Source organism: Tinamus guttatus, unplaced genomic scaffold (assembly GCF_059628265.1).
Source record: "Tinamus guttatus ecotype Peru unplaced genomic scaffold, ASM5962826v1 Tinamus_guttatus_pri_ptg000036l, whole genome shotgun sequence".
NCBI classification, from domain to species: Eukaryota; Metazoa; Chordata; class Aves; order Tinamiformes; family Tinamidae; genus Tinamus; species Tinamus guttatus.
In genome coordinates, this window is record NW_028288570.1 from 231,069 (window position 1) to 252,850 (window position 21,782).

At 35.1% G+C, this 21,782-nt stretch overlaps 1 protein-coding gene across 1 annotated transcript in view; it reads left to right on the forward strand.

Moving 5' to 3' along the window:
* Positions 1–21,782, forward strand: part of ASCC3 (activating signal cointegrator 1 complex subunit 3) — a 240,803-nt gene that overhangs the window by 32,163 nt on the left and 186,858 nt on the right. The window contains exons 5-8 of the mRNA XM_088534698.1: positions 4,490–4,610; positions 5,125–5,332; positions 6,081–6,222; positions 6,804–6,929. Coding sequence (XP_088390824.1) covers positions 4,490–4,610; positions 5,125–5,332; positions 6,081–6,222; positions 6,804–6,929 — 597 coding nt within the window. The remainder of the gene's footprint in view (positions 1–4,489; positions 4,611–5,124; positions 5,333–6,080; positions 6,223–6,803; positions 6,930–21,782) is intronic.

Here is a 21,782-nt window from a genome sequence, read left to right on the forward strand (position 1 = left end):
ACTTCTATCTTTATTCTAGGAGTATTTCTAGAATTTTGCTGCTTTTCTTGATTTGCCTTTTTCCAACTTCAATCTTATTTTCTTCTGACTGCCTCTTGAAAGTGAAATCCAGAAGTAACTGCTTCCAAACTTCAAAATCTTTTGAGGATTGACTTATGATAACAAGAGCCACTTTTCATTTATTCTCCTGGCACCACATTCTGTTTGGGGCTGCCTGAGAAGCAGCTGCTTGTTGTGAGTGAGAATTCCAGCCACCAGGCACGTCGCTCAGCCATACCTGACCCTCTACCCTCCGAGATCTCGGCGTAAGCATTATCTAGCCCCAGGGATGGCAGTCAGAGATGCATTTCTGCTTATATGAGCGGCCTCTTGGCAACCCGATTTCAAAGCATTTGAAGTGTTCTGGTCCTGCTTCCTAGTGGATGCAGGTTAGTTATGCTGAGTTTACTAACACTCTGTGCAAATCTCCTAGGTAGAAATGGTTGTAAGGTTTGAAAGATCGTTTCCGTAGAGATGACCTTAACGTGTATTCAAGAATGTTATGTTTGAGAGAGAACTATATTACTTTTTCACATGTCTAATACCTGTTTTTAATAACACTGTTAGGAAAGTATGCTTTCTCTGGCTTATCCTGTTTTAATCAACCTATATGAAACTTGCCAATAGAGAAAAATCTGTGTTTTGTTATTAAAATGAATATTCTTCTATAATCCATAGCTGTTATCTCCATCTGTCAGTCTGTCTATACAGCAGCTATCTTCAATATCTGTGATTTTATTACTGTATCTTTAAAATAATATCTAATATAAATTTCCCTTTCTGAGGCTCCTTGAGTTTTTTATTCAGACAGCTTTTGCTGTAAGTCTGTAGCCCAAGGAGAGAGGAAAAAAAAAGTGTTTTCCCTATAACTACTTGAAATGAAGAACTCTTTTCAGTTACTTATAGCTCATAAGAAGGAACAAGTTTGAGGTCGTGCAAAGGAGATGGTTGTTCCAAAGCTCTCTCTGAATTGTGCCTCATAGAGCAAACCCAACTGTAAGCAAGCAAGTGAAGGGTTAGCTATTAGTAGTGTAGGTGCTGCTCTGTAACCTAGACCAGCTGTTAGGCTACTAGGCAGAGAAATGCAGAGGAACCAGCATTGAGGGTTGACCAAACTGGATATTCAGTATCATTGACTGTCTCAGAGCAATTTACTAAACAGTACAAGCAGTGACAAGCAGTGCATTAGAACCACTAGTCAGGGGTTGTTTGCATTTTAAAAGCAAAATATTACCTGAGACTTAGAGAGTTCCTCCTCTGTCCCACTCGCAGGAACTAAGAAAATGCCTTGTTGATTTCAGGTAAATCGTGAAATAAAATAACATTTGCAGTTCCGTGACATAAGTGAGGACATTCTAAGGAGATGATTCCTCCAGGGTTCTTTTCAAATTGTGCCTTATAGAACTGAAAAGTAAATATTAATTATATTAATATTTGGAGTAAAGCTCTTGTTGCAATCTTGAACTGTGAGTTCAACAGTAAGGATGTACTTTTTATAGCTGAGCCTCTGTCATGCATCTCATCAGGGTTCAACTTTCTGTTTGGTGGCTGCTGTGGCCTCAAGACTCCTGTTTCTGTCTCCTTGCCTTTTTCCATATAACTAGCGTTCACTAGAAATTATTAGCAGGGGGACCTTGCGTCACCATTCTAATGCAATATGACACTTCTTGTCCCTTGGTTCCTAAATTGATTACTCATTACACTTTCTTCCTGATATTAAGGCTATGCACATAAAATGAAATTTAAGAATCAGTCAAATAAATGTGAGTGTGACCCATATATCACTTTCATCTTTGTCTTTATGGTCACTGAGCAGTAGCTGAAGTCATCTGGGACCTTCATTATTGGAGACAGTCAGGGTTGCCTTTTGAGCACAATCTATTATCCACTTCAAGGTACGTAATAGTATGGCCAGTATTCAAGAAACTGCCAATTGACACACAACTTGTTCAACTATTGCCTACTGTCTGCCTTATCTCCTAATAATTTAATAGGAAGGTCTAGTCCCAGGGACTTGGATATTCATGTTTCAGGACTAGCACCTGCTAGCACCAGAATTGAAAGGTCATGATCTGGATAACTCTTGGCTTGGGACCCACATTTTAGCTGAAGTTATCCATTGTTTAACCTTTTGTTCTTCAGGGATGTGAAGTCTGTTGACGGAGTTCAAGCTACAGGCTCAAGGGCTAGGAACATGTCCGTGCCATTCAATTCTGCGTCTTTATTTCAAATGTCCCCGTCTTGGAAGGAGCACTTTAGAAGGGTGACTGACGCTGAGGAAGTTAAAGATAATTGTGATGCTAGGAAGGTGATGAAAGCTTTCAAAACCCTCAAATGCTTTGTAGCTTGAGAGTAACTTTCAGCCTTAAAGAGCTTCTAGCTTTCCTAAATAAGGCTAAAAGAGAAAAACTGACAGGACTCAAGTGAGTATTGAGTCCCTGGTAGCTCTGTAGGCTGCAATCACTCATGACAATGATTTGTCAATGGGTTGTGCTGCTCTTTGCAAAAAATGACAGTGTGATTGCTGCCAGTTTCTCTTCCTCACCATAAAATGATTAATTGTCTGACTGGAATGGGATACACTGTGTTGCCATATCAGAAGAAAAGAAGAGGGAGGATTTGAACTTGTGGTTGCCAGGTTTTTTTCTTCTAATTTTCTACTTTCAGGTGTATTGCAGGAATTAAAGTGTGTATTCTCTCAAAACTGAGATGGCGACAGGTCAATGATTTGTATGGGGGAACAAAAAAAAAGTCTTATTTCATGTTACCAAATACTCTTTTTTCTGCTCTCTATCCCTTTAGATATTTAAGTAAGTTGGCTGTGTCCTACTATTCATGTTGACCAAGTGTTTAGCTGTTTGTAGTTTATATAGTTTATAGCAGAGCAGAAAACAGTCATTTGATTTGGGATTGAATTGGATTGAGATTCCTTGTGTTGGAGAAAGCATGTAGAGAAAATGATGTTTGCCTCATCTGTAAAGAACTTTTTTTTTGCAAATATTAAGCCAAAACTTATTTAGCTGCTATTTTTTTGTGTGTATTGAGGAGAGCGTGGTGAGTGAAGAAGATACAATGTTGTTTGGGAACATGGTGGGCACAATCCTGCATTTCAGTACTGCAAATTATGAAAGTGTAAAGTTTTCTTTGTGTTTACAGTACGAATAGAGCCTATTATGAACTAAATTTTCCTAAGTGACATTATTGAGGAAAATATATCCAACTTAATATTGGCCATCTTAAAGAAGCTTTATTTTTCTGTAGGCAGTAGTTTCTGAACAGCCTATTGATACCAAGCCAGCATTTCCTTGCCCTGTGGTTTTGTAGTTTGTTATCCCTATGCAAGTGTAAAATTTTATATTTGTCCATATTTCTTTCAGTCTTTTAGTTAATTTCCCTATTTAACAAGGGAAATTAATGCATTTCAGAACTGTTATTTCATGATCTCTGCAGATTCTGACATCACTGTACTAATTTGCACCGCCTCTTGTGTTTCTATAATAATTCTGAGGACCAGAAATACCACTTTTTCTTTATTTTTAAATTACAGCTTATATTATTAAATATAGGCTGACAAAAAAGCTTCACTGATTTGATGAGCTTGGCACAGTTCAAACATTTTGCAAATATACAAGGATGAAGCATAAAGTTATTTTGAGCAGTTCTCATGGGACAGTAGTCACAGCTACTGCAGAAATCTCACTTGAAGAATTTGCAAGTTAATATAGGGCAATAAGAGGTCTTTCTTTCTTTCCCTTGCTTAGAATAGAAATAATCGTATCCTATGATAACAGCGTCTTGTTCTTTCCTAGCACATTAAATGACAGTAAATTGTAAGTTTTATTCTTGCGTGAAAGTCTGAAGTTGAGTGGAAAATATTAGTAACAAACTTTAAAAGCATTGAGAGGAAAGAGCCTGTTTTCCCATTTGAAAAACAAAAACATGGAAAAAGGTTGTCTTTAAAAGCATTTAAAAATCAAGTTTGTGTTCTGAGTAACTTAAAGCTCTACTGTAATGCTTTGATGTTTGACAAAGTGCATAGGGATAAGAAGAACAAGAAAGTGTTTCATTTTTAAAATATTTTAAATCTTTTAAATATTTACATTTTTAAACTTTATTTTAAAAGTTATTATGTGGAAAAGGGAACTTGAGCAAGTTCGATTTAACATTAAAATGTAAGCATTCTTTTTCTCTCAAGCAAATTCTTGTAATTTAATAGGCAAAATTCACGGATTCTCAAGTATTTACAACTGAAAAATTTCTGTATTTTTCCATATATTCATAGAGGATCTGAATGAATGGAATAGTAGGAGTGGTGTGCTGAATAACCTGGAATTGAAGTTTACTTATTTAAACTCCTTGCCTATCCTATGGTTGTGGATAGAAGTATTGCAATTCTATTAAAAATTTACACTAATTTGGATAATGCTTACAACTTTTGTTTTCTTTGCAGTTATTTGAACTTCTAGGCCCTGAAGGTTTTGAACTCATAGAAAAACTCCTACAGAACAGATCTCTGATTGTGGAAAGATCATTGTCTGGTTCAAATGATAACAGATTCCAGATTCTGCAAGGTAAAGAGAGTTTCTTTTCTAGTTTATGTAGAGACGTGAAATTATGTAAACTTCCACTGTAATCATGTTATCTAGTTAATGTGTACAAGTTGTTACGTTAAGAGGCTGTTTGAATAGAACCGACTAATCTGTTTTCGTACCAGTTTACTTAACAAGTGTGTATGTTTAAGAAGAGAAATAGTGGCTTCTCCACTATTGATAAAAATAATCATAAAACCAGAAATAAATGCTGTTTTCAATGCCAGTTTGTGTTGCTATCCCCCTCATTTTAGGATGGAGAATTGCAGTTGTTTCCTTAAAAATAGGAACTTTAAATGTCTTTCTTTTGCGAGATAGGCTCTGAGGTCTTTCAGATTCTTGAGGACATAGGATTGTTGAGGTGCAAAGTCATTCTAAGCTAAGATATCTTAAAAAAAAAAAAAAAAAAGTAAAAGAAAAACTTTAAAAGAAAGTGGGAAAAAGAAGGGATGGAATCCAGCACTCAAGGAGATGTGCACCTCTTTCCTTGTTTCAGAGCAGTGCAAGAAGTTTGTGGGAGAAAATCCTAAACCCAATTATGGTTGCCAAGTTACAATTCAGTCTGAACAAGAGAGACTGTTAATGAAACAATATCGTCGAGAAGAAAAACGGAATGCCAGAAAAGAAAAACAAGCTGGGGAAGATGGAGAAGTTTCTGGAGAAGGACTAATGTGTTTTGATCCCAAAGAGCTGCGGATGCAAAGGTAATAAATGCCAAAAGCTGAAAAATGTTTGTGTTTTAATTGCTACTTCAACATGTAATTATTTATTTTCATTTAGTTTGTTTTGGTGATTAGGGCATTCTGACTTTAAGTCATGTTTCATTACAAGTATAGATTTTTTTTTTTAATATGAAAACCTAATTTCTAGGTTAAGAAAGCAGTGATCTGCTTAATTAGAATCTTCTTCGCCTCATGCACGTGGGGTAGAGATGCAGATTAGAGAAACAGGCCATCTTTCTTAGGTCCTGCGTGTATACTTCTAGCTTAAGATTTATGAAGTGTGTGCTAAATGTATCGGAACTGTCTCTCTCTTCTCCCTCTCTCTCCCCAGATTAATGGGTACTATTTTTCCATGTTGCCATCTAAAGTTAGAAGGAGCGAATAGGGGAGGGAGAGGATAAAGAGTCTTTTGTACTGAGAAAACTGTAGTGGGACTGATATTTAAACATGAATACATGTTGCTGTATTGTTTAAAGAGAATCAAAACTGTGTTTAGGGAAGCATTGCATTTGTTGGGTTGTCTTTATTCTACACATACTGTTACAGAAGCTGTTTAACCTGTGCTACCTAATAAGTAAAATCTCTTTCTTAATTGTTTTACTACAGTACAGTACCGGTCTTTTTACCTTAAATTGCCACACTGTTGCTCTGACTTCAGTATGTTGTATTCACTTTTTGTGAAGGCAGCCTGTGATTAGCAGAATTATTTTAGTTATTTTTCTGCTTACAGAGAACTAGCACTTTTGAGTGCTCGAAGTGTACCCGTCTTAGGCAGACAGAGAGAGATGGACTTTGAAAAAATACATTATCCGCATGTTTATGATTCCCGGGCTGAAGCTATGAAAACATCGGCGTTTATTGGAGGTGCAAAGGTAAGCATCTGGTGCATGACCTTCCCTGAACAATACAGCTCTCCCAGGAAATACATCCAGCAGGATTTCTTTTGTTCCCTTAGAAATTTTGCTACTAGTCGGAGCACTGTATATGTAACTGCGTATTTGCAGAGGGTTTTACATACTTTTGTATATTCTGTTTTTATTTTGACTATAAAAGAAGTAATTTCACTCCTGACTAGTTTACTTGTTTTTCCTTCCTGGGCCTCTTAAGTCATTAAAGATGCTATTTTTCCTTTCTATCTCTAAGAAACCACTGACTTTATTAAATTTCAAAAGCTATGAAGTCTGGAACTTCATAAAGAATTCACTTTATTAAAGTTAGATACTGAGTTTTTCTTCTTTTTAGAATCATTTTCTGAGTAGTAAAACTGATGATTTTCCATTTTGGGGGGTTCTGTGCCATTTATAAAAAGAACTGGTGTGGATATGCTTTATTTTGGATGCAGCCATATCGTCTTTGTGAACGAAAATGATAAACCGTTGTTTGAAATGGGCTATAAATAATGCCATTTTCTGGTTTCGTACTTAAAATTCGTTTTCCTGTCATGCTGTTATAGGTGTTCTTACCAGAGACGGTCCAGAGAGAAAACAACAAAATGTATGAAGAAGTGAAGATCCCTCACAGTGAACCAATGCCTATTGGTATTGAAGAGAAAATAGTTTATATTAAAGATTTAGATGAGGTGAGTAAAAGTCATTTGAAGATGTCATTATCCATTTGATCAATCCATTTGATGATCAATCTCACACTTAAGAAGTTCTCGCTCTTAGCCGTGTGTTCTTCAGCCACAGTTCTCAATTCCTTTGGCATTACAAGTTCAGATACTTAAAGTTTGGAGCTCTGAATCGGATTACTAAAATGATCTTAAAAAACAATATAAACAAACAAACAAAAAAAAGACGCAAAAAAAAAAACCCTTAGCCATTCCATTCTTCTTTTGGAGTCCGTATTGAGACGAGAGCCCTATGAGAAGTTATGCCCCTATGTGGTGCAGAGTGACTTGCATTCATCCTGCACAGCACAAGTTTTTCAGTGCCTGAGAATAACAGATTTATCATATGCCATTTGCTGTGGGTTATGGTGAGATATGATGTTAGAGACTGAACAGAGTGCAGAAGCTTTTAGAATACTGCTTCTTCTAATGGAAAAAGGCAAATTGCTATTTGTAAGACTTTGGGGCAGAAAATGAAGAGCTATGGGAAAAATGCAAGTAAAATCAACATTAACTTTTAAATTGTAGTCATTTATAAATAGCACAGAGGCAGACAAAAGGGAAAAATAAACTAGCACAACAGCATCTCCAAATTATTTTTTAGTACCCACAGCCTAAAACTTGCAGTCTTATTCCTGATTATAGCATCAAATCTGTATTTCTAAGGTGGAAAAATTGCTCTAATTTCAACAGCTACCATAAAGAGCAAGCCATGTTTGCTTAAGAAGAATGTTTTATGTTTGTGTTTATGACACTCCGCATGATTTTTTGTCTTTGCTTCAGGTCCTGAGATTTGTTAGTCCTGATATGCAAAGAAACAAATATTTTTGGTGTCTCTCTTAAAAGGGACTATCTCTTTATGCACAGAAAATAGATCACTTTAAAGCTGTACTTGAAAAGCATTGCTGACGCCTTCAGACTGCAAGTGTTCATGCGTTTCCACCGCAGCACGAGGAGTAAGGCCAGCAGGATGGGAGCTCCCTGGTATTGAGCTCCGTGTGGAATGGGAGTCCTCACCCTTCTCTTAAATCTGTGTCTTGTCAGTCCAGTGGGAAGAGGTCACCTCTGAACTGCTGGTAACTTCTGTGGAGCAGTTTTGTCTACGCAGGGGCAAGAGATGCCAGCCCTGTGCTCACTGGAGGCGGATTGCCTCACTGTGCCAAGGGAGTAAAGGGACGTTAACCTCACTACGAAGTGTGACCAAGAAGAAAGGCTGTGAGAAGCGTAGCAACAGTGCAGAATAAAATCAGTTATTACCTAGATATTTTTATTAGACATGCTAGTAAGAGTGGCCCTGAAGTGGGGAAAAAAGATGAGCAGAAGGGATGTAGCTAATGAATCCCTTCCACAAGTGTGGCTAGGATGAGTCTAAGTCTTCAAAGGGGCAGCAGAGGTGGCAGTCAGAGGTGGTTCAAAGACTAAGCAAAAAAAAAAAAAAAAAAAAAAAAGGCTTCTTCATTTGGTTTAATGTTTTAATATTGAAACGATATCACAGGTGAAAGATGTTGTACAGGGTTGCTGGTTTGTGTGTCTCGTCACTGCCTTTTGTCTAACGGACCAAGTGCTATGAAGTTAAGTTTTTAGCCCAAAGTTAAATAACAGTTATGAAACAACTGATTGCTAAGATTTTTCTCCTGAAAATAGATAAAATTACAATTTTAGGATATGAGAAAGCAATTTATTGTTGAAAGTGACTAAGGAAATATTATAAACTAGTTGTTGTTGTTATTATTTTTAGCACAATGAATAATAATCCACTGTGCCCAGCCTGTTTACTCTTCTAAGCCCTTTGGAGCAGTTTTGCAACAGTAGCCTGACAGACAGGCCAAAGGAGCGCACACCTCCCCCAAGAGAAAGAAAGCAAGAAAACCCGCAGTGTGTTTTGTGAGAGGCAGTGTGTTTTAGGAGAGGATATCAGGTTTGAGTAGCCTCTCACAGTCTGCCATAACATAAAAGCATCACAAGGCAGCTGTCCTAACTGACTGGCATTAGGCCTCGGCTGCTCTCCCAGGTTGTCCCTTGTGCTCTGTACCCCGCTATTCCCTCACTTTGTTCTGTGCTGCTTCACCGCCCGCCACAGTCCAGCTCCCCATGTCTTCTCCAATATTCTTTCTTTCCTTTCAGTGGGAACCAGGAACCGGTGCCTTGCGTGTCTGCTAGGCTGTTACAATACCAAGAATTTTAAAAAAGGGAATAAGTACAAGTTTAGATTTATTAGCTGTGGTCGCTTAACATGCAGCTCGACTATTACTGAAATGTATTTTTTGTACTTGCCATAAAGGTGCTTTAGTTTTTAGCCTTTTGGCATATAAATGTAACTTTAAAGCAGTAAACTTGGGTCAGGGAAAGTTCTTCCTCAAGACTGTGAAAAAAATGGTTTTATCCTCGGAATTGCTGTTGGTGATAAATGACAACAGCTTTTTATCCAGAGTGGATGTTCAGCATAGGATTTATTTCTTTGTTTCATTCAATTTTCATTTCCTTTTGCTTACAGTACCTAATGGTCTAAATAAGATTTTTCTTTTTTCTCTGCATTATGCTAAGGAATTATTACAAAATCAATATTCCTTTTTTTTTTTTTTCTTGTGATGTTTTCTTGCTTTCAAATTGTACCAAGTAGGCTTAGTGCATGAACGTATAGATGTTCCTGCATAAACTAATTTTTTTCCACATTCAGAATTTTTGACCATTTATGCAAAAGTTGATCTGAGCATATATTTCATGTGCATATTTTCCAAACAGGAATTGACAGTTGGACCGAACTGAGTAGTTTAAAAAATATTTTTAAATTTTATGGAAATCTTTGTCATTTAGGTAATTCAGAAAATTGCTTTTAGAAAAGTGTACCAGTTCCATAATCATTAGTCCAAGGTAATATAAGAAAAAAAGTGTCGATACAAATTCTATTTCATTTTAGAAATAGCTTGCTGATTTACTGATTCAGCACTAGGAAGATTTTACTGTAAAATAAAATTCTGGTCTTAAAATTTACCTGTAATCTAAAGCTGGAGAAATGCAGAAGTGTACTCTGGTGCAATGTGACTTCTGAATTCTTCCCAACAGTATCTAAGGTCTAGCTACTAACTTAGAGTTGGAGGACACTTGCCATACTTGAATTTATCCCAGTGAATGTAATCTTTTTTTTTTTTAGTTTGTCTTTATTGTGGCTTTCCAAATTTTTAGATATCATTATATGATTTTCTGAATGCTAAGTAGATTTTTGCCTTTCAGCAACTGAAAATCTCTTCCCTTTGTGATAAATATCTAAGAAGTATTTGGAAATCAATTTGAAAAATATGTTTACTTTATAGATATAGCCTGTGATACTATAAACAATAGTGTGTATTTTTCCCGGTTGTTAAAACCTTTTTATTAGTTTAAATATTACTTTTGTTTTGCAAGTTGATCTGTTTCTGTTCATGGCAGTCATTGATATTATTTTGTCCAAGATTATTAATCTGATTTGTGTTAGATATCATTTTAAAAGAAAACTTATTTTAGCTGTTTAAAAAGAGGAAGAGACTGAAGTATCTTTGGTATCATAAATGAAATACATATTTATATAGAGCAGAGATTGCAAGGCTTTACGAAAGATAAATAAACTCAAAAGCAGTGAGTAGGAGAGAAATAAATGTGTAATCAGAGAATAAATATATAATCGAGAAGTACTTTATAGGTGGATGTATAGCTACTTCTGCATGAAATGAAACTACTTTTACATCTGAGAAATCCATATCAAAATATATAGATTTTATAAATTAGAATAAATAATTATCATTACTACTGAAATTTGACAAAAGAGGTCCTACAAAATAGTACTACAAAAAAGGAAGAAAAAAGGAAAGTGTCATCAGTGGTAATGATATCAAGGCTATTCTAAGAATAATAAGAAAATAAATAGAGATTGACATAGAAGTTAGAAAAAATGAATAGAGTGTCCAAGCAAGTGTGCCATGTTTTTTTTTAGTGTAACCAAGATTTGTATGCAGAAAGGATATGAGTAAGTAGACCAAAAGAGAGTCAAGCAAAAAAAAAAAAAAAAAAAAGAAGGAAAGTGAGGAATAACTGGGGAAGTAGGATAGATAAAGTAGAAATAGATGTTGGATTTTCCTATGAAGAGCAAGAAACAGCTTTCACTGAGCAGCAGTCTGCAAGTTCTAAAACCACCTGTGACAATCTATTGTTGTGGAAATAATGCCAAAGTTAATCTCTTTTGGGATAGGGTGGAATGACGATAAAGGAAGTAAATGTATCCGTGGGCCTTGCTATTTCTGGGCTTCAGGTTATACAACTGGTCACCTGTAAACCTGTGCAGGTTGCAACTGCACCCTCATTTGTGTGTTTGTATAACATGTCTTATACTTTGGGCATCATGTTGTAGACTGAATTCCTGTGTTGTGGTCACTTAAAAGCATAGAAATGTGAAAAACAGACTACAGAAATATAGCAAGAACAGGCTTTTACAATTGTGGTTCAAGAGTGGGGAAATCATGCAATATACTTTCCTAAAATTTTTGGTTGCAAGGGGTATTGAAGAAACGTTTAGATAACCATTTGGATTGAGGTTTTCAGATTGTACACAGTGTCCCTGATAACCAGTTTGCAATATAACTTTTTTCCTCCTCCAGAATTCGTCCTTTGGCAAGTTCACAACAGGTTTATTTATTTGCTTTGTTTGCCGTTGGTAAAGTTCCCTTCTTTTCAGAATTATCCTGACAGAAAGGTATCTCTGTGGGATGTGCTTCTGTAGTTTACCTATACAAATATTTAAGGTGACTTTTCAGAAAGGTGAAAAATTTCATCTCTTTACTTATTTATGCCTGTTTCTGGCTTCTCCTTGCTTTTCAGCTATACCTAATGCCTGTCCCTGTTCTATAATGATTTAAAATTGACTCTGCTTTACAGTATGATTTATTTCTTCTTTAAGTTGCCTGTGTCCTTGTTTCATGTGCAGTTTAGCTGATGTTTTATAGTCTTGTCTTCTTTAAGAATATCAAGAATATATATATATTGCTTAAACAGTAGATTCTCAACATTATTAGGAAAGCATTTGTACAGGTTACTCCTATAAAAGTCTTTTGAAGTGTTGGTAGAATTAATGTTTGTGTTGCATGAACAAGACACATTTAATACACTGAACATGTTAAGGGTGGCAAGGATACTCTAGGAGAAACTAATAAATAGGATTCTGTGAAAAACTAATAAATATGCTGTTTGTGTGTCAGTCTTGATTGTGTTTTTAAAGTATCCTTCTATTTTACTAGACTTAATGAAAACACACATGAATAACACTGATAAACATTGATACAGAAAGAAAAAATCCTTATAAAATGTTAATGAATAGAGAGGCCTACATTTCTTGTGGTTTGTTTTTTTAAATTGTATGACCGGGTACTATATCCTAAGCAAAATTTGCTGAGAAATGTTACTTAGTAAAGCATATTTTTATAGTTGTTTGGAGTTGTTTATAGTTGTTTGGAATTTCGCACACTCATGACCTGTTGAGAAAAAAGGTAAACCTGAATAGAAAAAAGTACTTTTCAATACTAAAGTGAAGCAAAAATGACCACATCTTACTTGAAGAAAAGCATTAAAGCTGTTTCTTTTTGTACCCATCAACCATGGATACACATGTGCCTGTGTGTCTCCAAAATAGTTTAAAGTCTGGTAGGAACACAAGCAAACCAGTAAAGGACACCAGCTCCTGAGAAACACCTGCTGAGCTACTGTGGGAGTCAATTTATCTGCTTGTAGCTGGAAGTAATCTTAACAAAGTGTCTACTTTTACCTGACAGGATTGTAATTTGTGTGTAGATCTAGCCAATGAAAAAGAATTTGGAGTCTGTAAAAAAAAAAAAAATGTAACTTGTGTAAAAGAGCAGTACTCCTGAGCAGTAGGAATCTGGGAATCTGCAAAACCTCCTTGTTGGAATACTGTTGTTTGACCTTATTTTACTAAAAAAAAAAAAAAAAAAAAAAAATCTGATTTGTCAGCCAAAGATTGCAGCTGTGCTGTGCATGGTATCCATGAGATGATGGTTAGTATGGAAGAGCTTTTGAAGAGCCGGATCCCATTTCTTGGTTGTCTGGGTTTGAGAGATGGTTCTCAGGTCTTTGTTGAGTGCATTTGTTTTTCCTTTCATTGCAGCATCTTTGATTAGCTCTGGAGGGTAATACACAGAAATATGTTTTGCAGTCAGAAATGTTTAGCTATATTTCTCATTTTTTTTTTTTTTTTTAAAAAAAAGCTGCTACACTCTTTGTCTTTTGATATCTGAGATTTGCTTGTTCCCACACCCTGGTGATGCCTGTTCATCTTCCCTCACCTACTTGTTATTTTCCTATGGGAGATCAAGTTTCAAGATCAACAGTTTCTCGGAGTATTTTTACTATAGCTGAGATTTGGGAGAATAGAATAGCTGAATAGGAAAAATGGATGGATTGTTCTTTCCGTCTTATCTAATAAAAATTAGGAAAAAGCCATTTAGCACATATGATGAAACAGTACTCCATTCCTGGCTAGCAGTTGTATGAAATTAATGGAAATAGAGAAGCAAATTGAGTTGTAGAAAGATATGCAAATATTTATCTCTATACGAATATCCTTTCATTCTCAGTTCCCGTGTTTTAACTTGATGAGTTAAAGCTATTGAGTACTTTATATATAAAGTAATTATCCCTCAGAGCTACTAATTTTTCCATTTTTTATGTTAAGTACCAATAAGAAGAAATAGTTTATATCATATGTGTTAAGGGCAAACTAAAATAAAATATTGGACATACTATCCCAAACTGACTTCTGCTGAACAGTTTACAGATTGGTTTCTATGTGAACAGATGCAATTAATACCTTGTTGTGCATAAAATAGTATTGAATTCATTAGAGATTTTTAATGGAAGAGATACTCAAAGATAGCTGCATTTTAAAGATAATGTTATATGAAATACAGTCACCCTGCTCTGTTAAAAAGCAACAGGTTTAAATTGTTTTCAAAGAAATGCTCCAAATTGTGACATTATATTAACAATAAATTCAGTGATTTATTTGTACTCTAAATTTTGTGTAGTAATACCAGTTGCCAAGAAAAATCTAAGAAATATTGTAGTCATATTCTACAATACTGTAGCTGAATGTAGCTCAAACAGATCCAGCTTTCTGGTTTTACACCATTATTTTCTCTCATTCTGAATCACTGTAATGTTTGAAACCCAATTATATCTACTTGGTGCTTTTGCAGCTGTTATGTCTGTTGACCTCATTAAATCAAAATAATAAGTGAAATATTTATATTGAGAGAGCAATTTTCATGCTTTAGAGAGGTACATTTATGTCACATTAACTGAACATAGAGAATTTCTCTTATAAAGAACAATCTTGTAAATGTTTGAAAAAACTCAGTGTTTCTAGACTTTTAGATAACTAAGCCTCCAGAGTAAATAGTGTGTCTCTGCTGTGTCCTGTTAGGATATTACCATTTCTCAGTGAAAATTCCTACTCCCAATATGGAAGAATTATTTAGTTGTAGTTTGCTTTGACTTTAATAGCACACCTGCAGACAAATTCTAGTTCTTAGCGACAATCAATCTTCAATTTAAAGAGAAATATGAGACAGTATTTAAAATTGTAATTAAAGTCATGCTCAAGACCAATATTATTTTTCATTTTTATGAAACATAATCTCCATGTGAGAATTCTAAGATTTTCATGAGGAAAGAGCATATGCTAATTCTGGCATGCTATCATGTTTAAAAGATTAAATCTTCCTGAAAATGTTAATTGTAGTATGTCTAATTCTAATGCATGTCTTTAGCACAAATTTGATTGCTATCCTAGAGTACGTGAGTATTTTCTCTGTGATAAATCTGTCCTGGGTTTTTCAGTAACAGAAATAGGATTGAGATTATCAGTCAAGGGATTTATTTAAAAATCACCACATAGTTTTAAAGGTTTTTTAAAAGCTTTTGAGATAGAAGAGCCAATTGACTAAAGGGTTGACTTTACATCTGATAGGCTTTTTATCTCAGATTTACAATTTTTATTAACCTCAAGGTGATCTAGTTAAGTACTAACAGTGGAAAATTCTAAATTTTCACAATATTTGAATTAATCACAACTACACAACTATTTTTTTCTTTTTATATGTATAAATAACTTATTTTTTTTGAAAATGATAACTATTTATTTCCTCTGTAACATATTAGAGGTTAACCTGGAGAAGGGAAATAAAGCTTCTCACTTACAGAAAAGTGAGGGTTTTATTTTTATGTATACATATATATATATGTATATATACACGCACATATCCATCCATCCATCCATTTATAGGAGTTACTCGTCTCACTGAACAAAGAATTTGATTTTTCTCAACATTAGGAAAAATTTGGTGCTATTAATATCCATGTAAAAACAAGAGAGGGAGCTTTGAATTAAACTTATAAATTCCATTTTACACTTATACTCATGTCTTTTTTTGTCTTAATTTATTATTCAGTGAATTGATGTGATGCTTCTTATTTGGGAGTAAAGAAAAGAACAGAAAAGAACAAAAATTTTGTTCTGGTGTCATATTTTGCTTCAGAAAAAAACCGTATTTCAGCTTCTTGCATCATTTTTTCTTTTGCTAAAAGTAATTAGAGGGAAGAAACATAAGATAATTTCATAAGAAAACCTCATAAAGGAGGAACTGGAGAAATAAGGGTTGGAAAAAGAATATCAGGTCATCAGTTCAAGAATCAGAGCAGAGATTTTCTAGAGAGAAGGATTTTATTTCCAAGGCTTCTTTGAACAGACCTTTTACAGATGTCACCAAGGAGCTTCTAAAAATGAGGCAGTTTCTCATTTTGTCACCTAAGTATTTGAAGGAAGCTTAAAATTCTGTGCAAATATTCCTCATTTTTTGCTTTGGTTCCCTGACTCTGAATAGGGTAGGAATATTTCTGAATCAGAAATTTTCCAGAGCCATCCCTCAATCTTCGGTGTAAAACCATGTGGTATGGGATGCTCTGGGCTTTGCTCCTTTAGTAAGATGTATGTTTCTTGCGCTCATCATTTTTTCGGGTCTGAACTAGTTGCTGTTTCTATCAGTACTCACCAGCCCTACCAGATTTTCCAGTTTTTACCTCCTGGGCTAGTTTCAGCAGCCTCTCTATTTCTATGTTTATTTTCAAATCATATCTCTTTATTTGGGAAAGCCTAACTAAAACCATGTCATATGGCAAAATTGAGTAGCTGCATAAAAATGCCTCAAGTTTATAGCCTGCCTTAGTAGAGTATTTTTCTCATGGATGGCCAGAACTTAGGTAATTCCTCACAATGACTTTATTTTTCTTCTTATTCCTTGGTGTCTTTCTTTGTTCTGCTGTGCCTGTTCTTGAAACCCTTGAAAAGAGTTTCTTCTGTTAACTCTTTGATTTCTTCTGCGCTGTTTTATCCTTAAACACTGTGCTTTAAAGAATGTTTTCTCTTTTCCCTTTAGAAAGAGTGGCCATCAGCAGAGATGAGGGTCAGTTTTACCCGTACATAAGCTTCAGGAATTGGGAGACGGTTCTATGAGTTGAAAATAGCCTGACTGTGGCACATAAACATCAGCCTCCTGAGAGCTACATCGACAGGAGTGGGGAGAGTGAAGGTTGCCATGTGTGCAGGCAGAACCTTGCTGTGAAGGGCAGTAACATTTAAGATGTTTACTTCACAGTAGTGATTCTATTTTGCTCTTTCATACTCAGCTTTATGTAGTAAGAGATGAAAACAAATCTTACTATAAAGCTGTTAACATGTATGAAATATAAGCAAATTAAACTAAGCCCCTTGTAAGGGCTTTATTTTAACTTTTGATGATATTTGGAAGTGCCACAACTGTCAACAATTTTTCTTTTGCTATTAGCTACGTATTTGGGGATAAATTTTTCTGTATAAATTACAAATGACGTCAAAACGCTATCACAAGAGGCTACGTTCTGATTTCCATTTCACTGATGTAAGTCTGGAATAATTGTCTTGACATCAGACAGATGCTTTTGGGTTTACAGTCGTCTCACAGAAATCAGGATCTTTCCTGTGTGTCTACTGGGATGTGTAAATCTGTGTGCATTTGCTATGCTGCAGAAACGGTTACTTTTATGGAAAAATCTTTCTGAAATACGTTATTATCCATTTCTTCAAATCAAACCACCAGAGGATATGATTATTCTGTCTATAGTCTTCTGTCGTGTCATAAGCAGGCCGAGGAATACACCATTCGTCCAGGGAGGGAGTGAAGAGGAGGAGACTCTCCAAGCTGTCAGGAGCTCTGAGCTGTGAAGACCTTGGAGAGCTGTGGTCTTTCCACATCATTGCCATGAGACTCACTTTGGGTCTATATGTGCAGAAGTCTCTGTCTTATCCATGCGTAATGTTGAGCCACCAAGTATTGCTCATTGTGAATGTTATATTTTGAATGTAAATTAGTGGTTGAATAATTCAGAGAACTATAGAAAATGTATGACTACTTAAGTAGTTTGGGTAGTGTAGCCCATCAAGGGACTAGTTTAGATAATGCTAGTGGCACTACTTCTGTTGACCTAAAAGGATTTTTGTTCAGATTGTGTGTGGCCTGTTAGCTGTCATACATGCAGTTAAATATTTCCCCTGAAAACCTTTTACTTTCAAAGAAGTCCTTTCTCTTTCCTTGGGAGAGTAGATGGATAAGACTGATAATTTTAAAACAAATATTTTTCACTTTTGAATATTCTATTTCAATTTATTGCCTTGTTTTCTATTTCCTGTTATGTTTTCCCAAGAAGCCTATCTTGCGTTTGTTAGTAGAGAACTACTAGATTTCACAGCAATTCATATATATATATATATATATTTTTAATGAAAGTGTGCTGACATTTGACTGAATGGAGATTGGTTCCTCTTTAATGAAAGTTTCTTTTGGTTGAAAATTAATGATTTTCATGTTTCTGAGAATGGAATAATTTTGCCAGAAAAACAAGTGTTCCAGAATGTAGCCATGTAAATGGCTACTGATGGCTACTGACTATGGAATATGGATGTTACAACTTCTGATGACTTCTGCTAATTAAAATCCTGACTAGTCATTGTGGTGATAATTTTAAAAGTCAAGGTTGCACAATGTTCTAAAATATTGTGCTTAATAATTCCTATTAAAAACAAGTTTAGGAGAATTTGTTGGTCTGTTTTCTTTAGAGGTCAGAATAGAGTTGGCCTTCTGGTTTTCTGGTCTGTCATTCTTAGAAATTCTTTCTGGCTTCATAATCTGTCATTAGCATTAATAGTGACATGGATAGACTTTTTTTTTTCTTTTTTTTCTTTTTTTTGCTCGAAGCTTTTATAACACATAGCTCTCCAGCAGCTGATTCTGAGCAATGCTGATTCTGGGTCAAAGCCAACCCTAAATTCTAGCTAGTGCATTTGCATAGTTTTCCTATCTTTTGTATTGCATTCTCTCTTACAAAAGTTGTCCCCTACAAAAATTGTTCCCTTAAGTCCGAAGAAACCTTAGTGATGAGATTTGATGCTAAATGTAGCAGATCGTCATGCAATTTTTCTTTTACAAGTCGTGAGCTTCTGCATAAAATGTATATACAGACTTTGAAAGACTTTTTTTTACTTTTCAGAGGTAGCAAATAGTATTCATAATAAAATATTTAAGATCATTTGGCCTTATTTATATTGTTTCATTTTTATTATTAGTGTTCCTAAATCTGGTGAGCTTGAACATCCATAAAAGGGGGAGAATATAAAAAGTAAATTCAGGAGAGGAAGGTCCTGGAAGCCTCAGAGTTCTCTATTAATTTCTATGTGCATCTGGAGTAGTAAAATAAAATTTATGCTTCCTTGGAAGTGGTGTGAATATATACATGCATAATCAGAAAGTGTTTGCTGGCAGAGGGAAGGCTGCTAGGAGCTTTGTGGGATGGTGTAAATATATTGTTTTAAAAAAAGGTGTGTGTGCATGTCTGCATACAGACATTTGTATCCATATATATGCATATATGTATACACACACGCGTGTGTATGTGTATATGTTTTTTTGTAACCAACAACATTCCAAAATACAACAAAGGAGAAAACATGTCTTGGAAATTATTTATCTGTCAGATTGAGGACCATTGGGAATTGATTCTCTGAGGTTTATAGATTTTCTGTAAAACAACGTGGACAAGTCATTTCGTACCACTTTAGATTATTTTTTGACTGAAAATGAAGTAGAACAACTGACTACGGGATGGGGATGGTTGCATCGAAATTATGTAAGGTCCATTGATTACAACATATGTTAAAATCAAACTACTTATTAGGGAAAATGTTGAAAATTTTAACTTGGTATATGATTGCAACATCTATGATAAATAGGTAATCATCTCATTAGTTTTATAATACAGCCATCATTGTAATCATCATTACAGATTATTTATCTTGGATTGTTTTATGTCATAGAAGCTAGGACTTTATTACTCACATATCTATAGTTTGTACCATGAGAAAAATTGTCTAGTATCTGAAAAACTGAATACAGACAGAGTGAAAGCTCTTTTAGAAGGAGGAGTATTAAGCAAACGCCATGTATGTTAATCAATGAAATATGACAATTCAAAGGGAGATAATATTCAAACATCTCTTTTGGATAAAATGCTAAGAAATATTTTTCTTCTGTTTTAGATGAATGATACAGATGTTATGCCTATGCATGTCAGTACTGGATTTGCTCCGAAAATGTGAGCATCATAACTTGAGGCTGACTTAAAAGCTCACTGGGCCACCTAGTAAAATTATGTGATGCTGAAGCTAATCATATCTGACAAGCTGTTTCTACCAACTAGTGGTGTTAATGCCTAAAGTGGTGGGGAGGATTAACAGAACATCTCAGATCATCGTGGCACGTGCAGTTAGCACTGTTTTGTTCTGGGTGAGAGAAGACCACGGATCATAGAATCATAGAATGCTTAGGGTTGGAAGGGACCTCTAGAGATCACCTAGTCCAACCCCCCTGCTGAGCAGGTTTCAGAGGTTTGCTTGGAAGAAAGTGCAGCTCCGGGGTCCTACTTGGTAGTTGCTCTGACTAATGAATGTGATGCTCTAAAAACTCTGTACGTAAAGTGCTGATCGCTTGTGCCAGCTTGAACAGGAGTTGCTGTCACAACTAAGCTGTTCCTGAGCGTGACCGCTGTCTCAATCGCCCTGACTAATTCATGGCTTTTTCTTTAATGACTCAAATGACTTTTCAGTTAACAGTTCCTGATTTTTGAATGGCCCTTGGAGCATCGACACGCAAACAGCACTTTAATGAAATGACTAATTTAGAAGCTTTTCATTAAGTGTGATCTTATTTAAGCACAAACCATGAGACCTTGCGATATTTGTATGAGTGTATTTCCTGGGGCAGAACTAGGTAGTGCACTGAAATAAAAAACAAGATTTTAGATGATGTTGAATAACTTTTTTTCTGGCTTGTGGAGCCATGTTTCTCAATGGTCTTTCACATTGATTCAAGTTGATGTAAAAATGGCACTCGGACATGAAACTGTGTGGTAAGAATAGCACTCAGGTTATGCTCCGTTTAAACCTGCTTTAGATTTGCCTAGAATCCTAGTGACAAGTCAGCTCTAAAACAGAAAGGTGAAAAAAATGTTGCATCTCAATCACCTTTCATTATTAAGAAAATGACCAAATAAATAAGTAAAATAGATTCCATCCATCCAGTGGCCACTTATCCATTAAGTGGCTACTAGTCCATTAAGGAAAAAGGGGTCTCACTGTTTTATCTGAAAAAGAAGTGGTGTGTAGGAGGCTTCAGTAAAGGAGTACACGGTTTTCAACTTTAAAGCTTGGTAGAGTTCAAAGAGAGGCTGACAGTAAAAATTGAAAAAGCAACCCTGGTGGGAAGACAGATGTTAGTAAGGGGGGATTTATGTTCGTTAGTTGCAATTGCCATTGTTTTTAGTCATTTCTAAGAGCAGAGCTAGTTTGTTTTTTTGTTAATTTAGTAATAGTAATTTAGTAATGTTAACTTAGGATTTTTGTTAATTGCTGACATCTGTCTAGATAATGAGACTATGATATTCTTTTTCCTTTCTTTTCCAGTTTTGTTATCCAGTTTCCTCTGGTGTTTATTGAAAATTAATTTATATACTGCTAGTTACCAAGATACCTGTGATGTGATATTGCCATTTGCTGATAGGAAAAAAACCCTAGAAAATTATTTATTTATTTATTTATATTTTTTCTTACTATATACTTTATAACAATTTAATGTCCCATGACTATAGTAAATTTAATTTTTTCCAAATGTTGAGGAAAAGTGATGAGCCTTATATTGTCTTTTTAAAGCTTAATGCTTGCAGGATCAATAGATTTCCATGGGCAATAGCTTAAGAAAATGATAAAGATGTGCTTTATTTAGTTGTATGTGCAGTCTCATAACTGTAAGGAGAGTTGTGTGTTTAAAGTTATGCATGTTCAATAACGGCATTTTGAAAAAATGCTACAGTTCTTTGCTAAAGATACTTTTAATTGACTTCATTTCTGGCTCTAGGCAACTAGTTGCACTTCTGGCAACTAGGAAAAAAAAGGAGAAAAAAAAGAGGAATAGGAAAAGGAAATATATAATTCCAGATTTTTTCTGGATTGATTTATGAAGTTAAAAAATGTATTCAGTGTAACTTAACTCACTGAAAATATTGTCAACTTTCTTTGGGACTAAGGATAGGGTTTTTTTTTTTTTTCTTTTAAAGCTGTGATTTGTTGCATGTACTACTGGAGATGGAGCTAAACAACAGCAATAATAATAAGGAGATTTCCTCAGAATCAAAGAAGTT